The sequence below is a fragment of the Poecilia reticulata genome, linkage group LG11, assembly GCF_000633615.1.
Source record: "Poecilia reticulata strain Guanapo linkage group LG11, Guppy_female_1.0+MT, whole genome shotgun sequence".
Lineage (NCBI taxonomy): Eukaryota > Metazoa > Chordata > Actinopteri > Cyprinodontiformes > Poeciliidae > Poecilia > Poecilia reticulata.
The window spans coordinates 9,014,860-9,025,290 of NC_024341.1; the positions used below are offsets into that span (position 1 = coordinate 9,014,860).

At 39.1% G+C, this 10,431-nt stretch overlaps 1 protein-coding gene across 16 annotated transcripts in view; it reads right to left on the bottom strand.

Moving 5' to 3' along the window:
• Nucleotides 1-10,431, bottom strand: part of adgrb2 (adhesion G protein-coupled receptor B2) — a 280,838-nt gene that overhangs the window by 52,817 nt on the left and 217,590 nt on the right. For all 16 annotated transcript variants that reach the window (XM_008421604.2, XM_017307461.1, XM_017307460.1 and 13 more), the window contains 3 exons: nucleotides 9,811-9,961; nucleotides 7,100-7,169; nucleotides 4,951-5,017 (listed from right to left, as the gene is read on the bottom strand). In XM_008421604.2, coding sequence (XP_008419826.1) covers nucleotides 4,951-5,017; nucleotides 7,100-7,169; nucleotides 9,811-9,961 — 288 coding nt within the window. The remainder of the gene's footprint in view (nucleotides 1-4,950; nucleotides 5,018-7,099; nucleotides 7,170-9,810; nucleotides 9,962-10,431) is intronic.

The window sequence follows — 10,431 nt, forward strand, 5'->3', positions numbered from 1 at the left end:
GATGGATTTTTAGTACTTAAAGTTACGGTGAGTAAACTTAGGCTTATAGTCGGCGCTTTGGACTGGTTGCGAGTGGGACAACAGCATCATTTGTACCCCTGTGCTGGTGTTGTCATGTCGCCTAATCGTGCACCTGCAAATTTTTGTAGCTTGCTGAGTATTACTCGTGCCACATTTCACTCAAACTGGATGATTTGGAAGTTGTTCTTGCAGAATACGTTCAGCTGTATCAGCATCTATGGGGGCTTATTTTTTTGGATAATGACCAATCACCAATGTATGTCATAAGTATGCTCGCCTCATGCCAACTTTATGTGAATCTGTAAAAGCACGCAAGCAACTTAAGGAGACAAAGGAAGTATGACCAAGATTTTTAAAATTTTATTTTTTTATGGACTGGATCTGAAGATGCTTCCCTGCCACTATGTTGTCTGCCAAGCCTTGTGAGTTTTTGACGGCAGGCTAAATGAACTGTGGTGAAAGCAGTAGGTAGTTCATGGTTTTACCATAGCAAATGTCATGGCAACTTAAGCACCATACCCTGGGGGGCTATGCATAGCTTAAGCACTACCTTATCTATTTGCTCTTTGAAGGGGGCTAGCTCACCCAAGACCCTTATTGTATACCAAAGATTTTTTAAGGAAAAAAAAAATGTTGCAAACTCTAAACTCATTTCCTTCCTTTAGTGTATCACATAAAATCCCAATTAAGTAGATTGAAGTTTTTAGTTGTAATGTTATAAAATGTTGAGAATTTTAAGGTTTGTCAGTACTTCTTATTTTTTATTTGTTTTTAGGTAGAGTACATTCTAACCGTTTCTCTCACTTTGTGACATATTTCAGGGGATTTATCTGTCTGCTGAAAAATTCTCCTCTCCATGATCTCCTCTACATTCATCGTGCCGCGGATGACAATGAGCTCCTGGAGCACCAGTTTGAAGGAGAGAATATTGTCATGTCGGTCATGTCTGGCACCAGCTCTGTGAGTCAGCATCATCCTGTTCTGCTATTTGCTCAAGGCCAGGTTCATTAATTAGAGAAGAGTCCGGCGGGAAGGTCTCTGTGTTTCTGTGCCTGAAGCCCCACTCTCATTACAGCTGTTTGTTAGAGCGGAGGCACCGGCGACAATACCAGGGGGCTGGGCGCCATGTCGCAGCTGCGATTTGGAGCATGCTTCGACATTGTGGGGCAGCAGTGGAGGAGGAAAGCTGAAAACAATGGGCCAAGAAGTGAAAAATCAAACCTTAAACTGCATTGTAAGGGCCTCAAACAGGAAGCAGCCATTTTTCATTTCTTCCTTCTTGAGGACCTTTCAAGTCTCATCTGAAAGGTTTCTTTAGTTTTGAATATGTTGGGAGTATCAGGCTTAGATATAAAACAGTTTGAACTGCCTTGTTGCTGAAATGTGCTATAAAAAAGAACTTGACTTAAAGTATTAAGAACAACACCCCTAATAGGGCCATTAAAATCATGTGAATCACTGGTCTTATTCTCAATTTAGTTCTATGTTTAGGTTGTTGTCACTTAAGTGACCAAAACCTGTCATCTCTAAAAGTTGTTCTGTTCAAACTGAATACAGGACTGCCTCCCAGGAAGAAAGAAGAAAGGGAGGGAAAAAGGAAGGAAGGGAAGATGAGTATCGCAACTATTAGCGCAAATTCACTTATCCACAATTTCTGCGCAGATTTGCAGTTTTCACCAGTCATTGCAACTTTTCCACAAATCTTACTAACGTCCTCTTATGCGTCTACTTTTAAGGTGTTTTCCAGGGCATCCGGGAGGAATTTTATTGATGGAATAAAGGGTCCTGGTTTTAAATTGCCTGGCGTGATGCACTGAGTGAGTCTTTATATTTGACATCCTCCCTGAACTGCTCCCTGGTGGGTGGGTTGGAGCAAACGGTGGCGAAGTGGAAGACAGACGGCACACAGCAGGTTGTGCTCCAGTATTGCAACTGATATTTACAAAGCGCAAGTGTACCTTTATGAACAAACCGCAAAATACATTTTCTTCTTCCATCTGGGTCGCGATAAATGGGTGGCCCTAAAGTTCACACACCTTCTCCTTCCCCAAATAAAATAACTCTTAACATACATAATTCATGAGGTACAAAAACTTTGATGGGAACCTATTTCAAGAAGGTACAGAAATTTCAAGACCACATTATTGCATAAATAAAGCTTAAATAAATGAGTAACTTTGACCACAACGTTTTGAAATAAGTGCAGCAAGATCAGTATTTGTAAGCTACAAAATTCACAAGAAAACATTGCAACATCCTGAAAGGACTGATAGATGAACAAGAGAAGGAAGGGAGGTAAGGAGAAAAGAAGGAAGAAATGGAATGTGGGAAGTTAAGGACAAGTGACAAGTGAAATAGTGAAATTGAACATAATAGTAGCCAAGCAATGAATATTAACAGTCATGAAATCCATTATCTCCTCGAAAAAGCCCTGCCAAGCTCTCTTGTCAGAAATTCCAATACAAGCATCCATATCCCATCTGCACATCTGTGAATCTGTCCGATCCATAGTTTATTTCCTGACATGTGCTCGACAGCAGGAGTGACAGATTCGATGCCACCCAACAGCATCAACAACAGTGGCAACAATTAGCAACCTAAGATGTAGCACACTCTATCCAGACTTATTAAACCTAATGGTAGAAATCTCCACCCTGAGATTCACTAAGCACGAATTATCACAGCTCCGTAGAAAAACAGACAATTAAGACCCCACTGAGATGCAATTATGGCACTACATTTTACTGTAGAGCCGAGTTTAGGTAGCTGTGCATGAAAAAAAATGTCCAGCTACTGAACTTGGTAAAAACAACACACACGGAGCTATATTTGTGCCCCACCATGTTCCTTCTAAATTTATGGTCAAGGACAGGCTTCAGCCCTATAGATACATTTGGTTCGGTGACTCATGCTCTGAAAGCACGCATTACCGGGAGAGTTTAAGGGCAAGAATAGGGCTATAATTCAGTGTAGAAATCTAATATGTAGCCAAAAGCTTTTGTCTGCTTACACTGTATTTTCTTTTTTTCTGGGTTGACATTTTAAACTCGGGGTTCAAGGGTCTCTGCTCATCATTTTGACATGTGTGCTTCTAAAGTGACAGCCGAAGAGCAACTGAGCTCAGCATGCATACTCGTTAATGCCATCAGCTTTTGAGGGATGGGCCAAATCAGAAGTTAGATTTTCTTTTTTCTTTCTTCTTCTTTTATTTAGCATTTAAAGTCAGTATTGCCAAACTTTATTTTACGTATGCTCCTTACTGCACTGTCTGGCAAGAAGCATATATTTAAACAAATATATAAGAGATAAGATTCCTGTCAAAATCAATATGAACCTTATGTTGAGTACATTTAATGATGATGCACATCCGAACTATGAGGTTGTGAAACTATTTTGTTGGAACTGTGGTAAACGCTACTAACTTCAGGCAGCATATTAAACATGTTTAACAAAGTCATTTAGGGAACTTTGTGTGCAGTGGGTGTGTTCACTGAAGAAGACAATGTAAGACAATTGTAATTTATGTGTTTTGTTTTGCAGGTGCATTTGGATCCGAGTGATTTTGATTGTGTCAGATATAAAAGTGGTCTAATTTTAAAATATGCATTCAAAATGTTAACATGCTGCATTTTGTTGCTTCCCCCCATGGTCTTAAATTGTTGCATTATTATGACATGCTCAAATAATAAATCATAAGCATCCAGCTATTAGCATTGACCATATACGGTAGGCTGTCAAAAGGGGCAACACTTGTTGAAGAGGGTACTGGTGCAAGCCTTCAAAAGAATAATAAAAAAAGGGCCATAAATAAAATAAAATCAATATTATTATAAAGAGGCAGCCCCTAACCACCCTCTTTTTATTATCCTCTGTAACAGCAAACAGTGAAAGAATAAAAATGTCAAATTGACCAAAAACAATGTTTCTCATTATTTGGTTGACTTAGCCCCGAGCTTGCTCTGCACAGTCTACTGTGGAAGAGGATGAGGAGCGGAGATATGGATGTATCATATTGATATTGTCATCATGCAAAGGCTCTCCAAGTCCTCAGCTGCAGCTTTCCCAACACCGAGGAGGAACAGGCAGGAAACAGGATGTGCTGAGGTGTGACATCTCTCTGACATTTTTATTAGCTACGGCAGAACTGTGTTGAGGCCAAGACGCAAGATGCTATAATTGTTATATTATTACAATTTGTTACTAATTATAAGTGAAAATAAATATTAGTAAATTAGTTTGAAATATTTCTACAATGTCTACTTTATTTAGAGTACAATGACACAGATTAGGAAAGATGTATAACAATACGTATGTTGGCATGTAACTACATTTAGGCAAAAGAAAAAAAAATCCATTTGATGCGTGTGAATTCTGTAGATGTAAGTTACATCTTTTCTTTTCAAAGTCTTGACTACCATTTTAGGATTAAAGCCGCAGATTGAGCACCATTTTGTTGAGAGTTTGTGAGTGGCAGAAATATAAAAATGAAATCGTCACAGAGGACTCAGAATCCCTCTGCTAAAATTTGGGCCAACTGGCCACAGTCACAAACATTAACCAAATTTTCTAATCATCATTTTGACTAGTGAGGTCATAGTGACCCTTTCCGTTTCTGCTAAAAACACATATCTTTACCAAAAAATTCATTTCCTGACAACAAAGCAGCCAAATATGGCCAAGTCCACAAAACATTTTGGATATTCACAAACAGCGTGAATTATTCAAATATTAGTTACACATCCAACTCAAATATAACATATAATTGATATATTTGATATATGGAGGAAATATTATCTCAAGTAGCCAACGGAACATTGTCCACAAACTTTTAAGGTCATATTCAGATAATGTTTGGAGGGAGCATAACAATCAAGGACCACCATCTAGGGCGCCAGGTTGGCCAAACCATGCAATAGTGGGCAGACTCACCAGTACAATGACAGCAGCAGGACCAACGAAGGCATAAAGCAGGCCGCCCTCCAAAGACAACCAGCAACTGGAAGAAAGCAGAAGCACAGAACAGATTGAGGGCTCACATTTCACTTCAGTCTGAGAGCTGATGAAACTTTAGATAAAAAAATAAACTTAACTCAAATTTATTTGGTGAAGGTGTCCAAGTAAAGGAGAATTTATTGGCCTTTTTAATTATTTATAGCTAAATGAAATTGCTTTTTTTTTTTTTTTTTTTACTTGATGTCGTTTTCTTTTTAATGTAGATCTCTTGATGCCCAGCAACAGACAAATTTGTACAATAAATTTGGGTGACTCCTTAGCTAGAAATGACTCCCTGCCAGTCTGTGCTTAGTCTCCATGGTAACCAATATGAGTACAATGACAGGAGCAGGACCAACGAAGACAGATATAGCCAGATATGGCTATATGACATGTATTTTCATGTCTGGCTGGACATAGAGATTGCAATGAGGGCTTTGAAAAATCTAAACAGGAGTCTCTTACTTCCAGGTATCTGATAAATCCTCTTATCCAAAAGGCAAAGATTTAGTTGAAAGAAAGAAACGACATGATTAATCCCACGAGGTTTTGAATTCACAGTGCTCTTCAGGATTACCTGCTAAAAATTTGCTTTCTGTTGACTAAGAATCAATAAAATAAATAAATAAAAAAGTTAAATACTTATGAAGAAAGAGAGGCTACTACATTTATGCATGCAATCATTCAAAATTCATCTTAAGAGCCTATGACTATAAAATCTGTTTTTGCTTTTTTATCAGATCATTGCATTGCCTGGAGGGGGTTGTTGTTGTTCTGAAACATGAACCAGCATGATCTGGGTTATACATAACCACTGCTGTTACTTAAACATTTAACAATAAAACGTGACATCATCTTAAAGATTGATAAAAAACAATCTTGTGTAAATGAGCCACTGTGACTTCTGTAATTCTTTTCAAAAATAAACCCTTATGAGAGAGAGTGGTGCACTGCCATTATTTATTTACCATTATTATTTATTAAAGTTTTTTAAAAAAAGTTGCTTTCCACCCAGTAAAACTGTCTATGGGATTTTTCTGTGGTTGAAAGGTCTTTTAATAAAATGCCATAAAAAGGACTGGAGTCACTGACTATATGGAGCACTTCCCCATCGCTACCTTGTGTTGTGTACAACTTCTCAGCTACCTATTAAAATGCCACTACTTTACACTATTCCCTTGCTAAAAAAAAAAAAAAAACGAGAAAGAAATCAGCTGTTTGAAAATATTTCTGTCATAAACTATTTAGCAAGTTAAGTTTGAAAACTAAAGGCGCCTGCCTACTCCAGGCAGGATCATTACTAACTGCAAAGCAGAGCTCCACTTTAAAAGAATAAAAAAATAAAAAAATGTAACAGTCCCTTTAAAAAGTAGCAGTGCAGGTGGTGGAGAGATGAGGTGGATAATTTGCACACACTTACATTTTTATATTGCATCCAAACTATAATAAACACACACATTTTGGCCCCTTTTAATGCATAAACTACATTTTAAGTGCAATTCCAGTCTATGTGAGAGGGCTTGGAGTCTTCCAAAAACACCCGGGGATGCTTTCTCTCGTAAAACCTGATAATGTAGTCATAAATACCGCAAGCCAAAGAGAGATACTTAAAGCTTGAACTGTGATTTCCGAAAGCGATCAAGTGCCTTGATGATACCTCCTGTTAATTGCATTGAGAGCATCATGCTGAGCTTATTAAATAAGAATCTTGTACATATCATTCAGTTTAGTCTTTATATTACCATATTTTTAAAAAGGTATCAATATACAGCACACTGAGAAATTAGGGGAAACTGGCATCTTAGTTGATTAAATAAATATCTTATTAAATCATTAAAAACAAAACAAATATTGGTAACAATCCAGATCTGATAATCACTTCTGCATGGTATTCTTTAAGAACCTTCTGCTTGTAAATATACAGAGAAACCAATGGAAATCTTTCAGTAAGACCAGTGAATGCCACTACACCTCAGGCCCATTTGAGAGCTAGTGAGAGGAAGAAGCTGCTATTAAGCGAAGGCATCCAAATTGAGTGGTGATTAGAGCGCAAGAGCAAGCAGGGAGTCTTGGGCAGAATACTTACTAGCTGGCGGTGCCATAACCTCTTGCTCTGGTGAAACCCACTGACACTGCAACAACAAGGGCTGGAAGACCTGCAGACAAACACATGTACGCACACACACACACACGCAGGGAGAAAAAGATCAAACGGCTGAGACAAAAGGATGAAAGGATGAAAGGAAGCTTGGATGGTGATAGGACACATTGGCACAGGAGACAGTGAGAACAACTCTGACTCTACCAACTAAATGCAAAGCTTGCTTTGCAACAGCACGTAACACGTGAACGGGTGACTGAGACCCATTTGATTTTGTGTTGTGCATACGCTCCCTTAAAAAACACTAATAGTCACGGCAGTGTGTCTACACAGGTGCCATTTGCACCTTTTCAACATTTCATCGCTTTGAAAAAGAAAATTCTTTACGTATTTTCAAAAAAGTGCTTTTAAATAAACTTTGTGTGGTGTGCATAGGTGAAAAGTTGCAAAATATTTGGCAAAAAAAAAACAACATTCCATATATTGTGCAGCTCAATCTGTCTGTCTCTCTGTAAATGAAAAGAAAGCGTGACTGCTGCCGATTGCCTGCGTGCAAAAAGAAGGAACATCGCGGCGCCCGTAATGAGTTTGGCTCTGAAATATTCTCGTAATTAACAAAGCTGTGATTATGGCTGGTAATGAAAAGCAATTAGAAAAAGTCACATTAACTTTAACAAATAAGATGGTTGAGAGCCAAGCCTGTCCACCAAGCAGCCTGCACCGAGTCTCAGTTAGTCAACAACATCAATCTGGCGTTTACTTGCATAATGCGGTGAACACACAAACACACACAGACACACACACACCTATGCATATACGTATCTGGCTCCGACCCAAATCCAGTTACACCCTAAAAATCTCCTTTCTCCTTGGCAACAGATTTCAATCGCATAATTTGCTGGGAAAATTGCAAAACGGACGGAAGGAGGATAAAACGTTTGATCCTCTCCGTTCTACCCAACTGTTTCATGCGTTTCATGTGCGTCTGGGAGTGTGTTGGAGGAACGTGCCGCAGCCACCAGCACACGCCCTCTCCCCTCTCTCTCCGTGTCAGTATCTCCCCATCTGTGACTGTAGAGCAGTCTATACATTCTCTGCCTCTATCAGGTAAGGGCATCAGTGACTTGGCAGATTAGACTGCTGGGATCAATACTGAGTGAAATGAGCAGATTGTGTCCGTGTGGGTGTGTGTAGTGGATGGTGCAGTGTTGTAATTTCCAGGCCTATCTTGAAGCATCTCCCCGTGTTGTGCAGATGTTATCATATCTTTTGATTATACACCGAACATTCTCCGTCCATGTTGCACCTGGTTGTACAACGCCGAGGAGACGGCATAATGGAGTAACATGGAAGGTGAACGGAAAAGGTGGCGTACGGATGAATAGCGGCTGTGTGCGCTCTCAGTGAGCAGCCTGTCCTTTCTTGGCGTGTGTGAATAAGGAAAACGCATTAGGAAGTGTAAATATGGCTTTTGGGACATAAAGCAGTAAATAATTGCTTATAGAGCCGACGAATAGTGCATAATGAGAATGCAGGGAATGAAGATTGTTAAGCATTATACGGGCAACAATTTCAACACTGCAAGATAATAAGCGGTTACATTTCCATTCTGAAACAAGTCGGTCTCCCTGCCCTCCATCACTAATGCGCCTCACATAACACTGCTTCAATCAGCAACCAATTCAGAAAACTGTAATTATTTGCAGTGGGACTCAGAGGCAGGATAGAAGTCCACTAAAAGTAACAAGAGAAAGTTTTGTTATTTACAGAAGTCCGTGGTGAAAGTACCGTCGAGTATGTTCTGGAATAATGGACGCTTATTTAGCTTTCTGAAATAGATTGGTTCTATCAAGCAGCAACTCCCAACTACTGAAACTCAAAGAGAAAAAAATAAAACTGTTCTTCTCGTTGCTGTTTCAGCCTAGCTCTAAAAAAATCTGTGCCCCTTCAAGAATGTCAATGTCCAAATCTTAGGAAAAATTAAGCCTGGTAGTTAAACAATAAAAATCCCCATAGAATATGAACAGATGAGCTTTAATCATCTCAAAGCAATTCTAATTCTAATCATAGTTATGACTGGATGGCTGGATGGTCCTTTGAAGGTCCTCATATTTTCCCCATATTAATGTATTTGCGATTAACCAACACATCATAGTGAAAAAGACTTTGGTCAGATGAAACCAAGATTCACATGTTTGACTTAAAATGCAAGATGTGATTGAACGCTAATGCTGCATATCCATCAACCTGAGGCAGTGTTATCAAACCGTCAGACAGACAAGCTTTTGATCAGTTGTGTTTCTAAAGTTATTGGAATTTACACAATCAGAATTGTTTGAGATTAAATGGATTCACCCAACCACCAACCACAACTGAAAGGTTGCAAAATCATTCAAGCTCAAAAACCATTTGAGTACAACTGTACTGTCACACCAACATACAAGTATGTTCAGAAATAGGTTTGGTCTTTCAGATTGAAAGCTAGCTACTTAAAAGGGCTGCTATGAACACAGCAGTTCATTGAACAACCCGCGTCTATGCTTGTTGTATCTTCAACATGAACAACTGCATGCATATTTCATAGACGTTTGTTTTATGGCGAGCAGGCATCAGGAGTCAAAACGCAATCCTAAGCGAGGTTCTGACAAATATATGAATATGAATATGTGAAATGGATCGAGCATGTGTATACTTACCCCAGCCGAGGCACAGAAAACGCTTGCGAATGATGCGTGACCTTGTTTTGCCAATGACAGCCAGGTAGGACTGCCATGCCTCAGTCAGCACCCAGCAGAAGGACGCCAAGAAGAAGAAATGCAGGAAAGCAGCAGTCACAGTACACAGCCCCTGCAGCAAAGCGAGAAGTAAGCAAGAACTTAAAGCAAGAAAAAAACAAAACAAAAAAAAAAAAAAAACTGAGGTACCTTACAAAACACACAGATGCATAGAGAAACTAGTAAAGGCATCAAATAAGAAGAAAACAAGTGAAACTTCCACAGAACAAAACAGCAGCTAATCGAAAACGGCAATCTAATCAAGAACACTCTTTGTTCTTTAATGTTGAAGGTGGCTTTGCTGTGTTCTTCAGCTAGATCGATCCTGACTGCCACACGGTGAAGGCTTGCTTAGTCAGACAGCTCAGAGGGGTTTGCCAAAAATGTCAGCATGCTGCTTTGAAACCTCCACTGTATTAAGCTGTAAATCCTGTAAGCTGTTACTTTTTTTGTTTTCAAAGCACTAAAATAGGCATATTTGAATTTGTGACCATCATAGATAAACGTCTGTAAAAACAATATATATATGTAAATATATATATA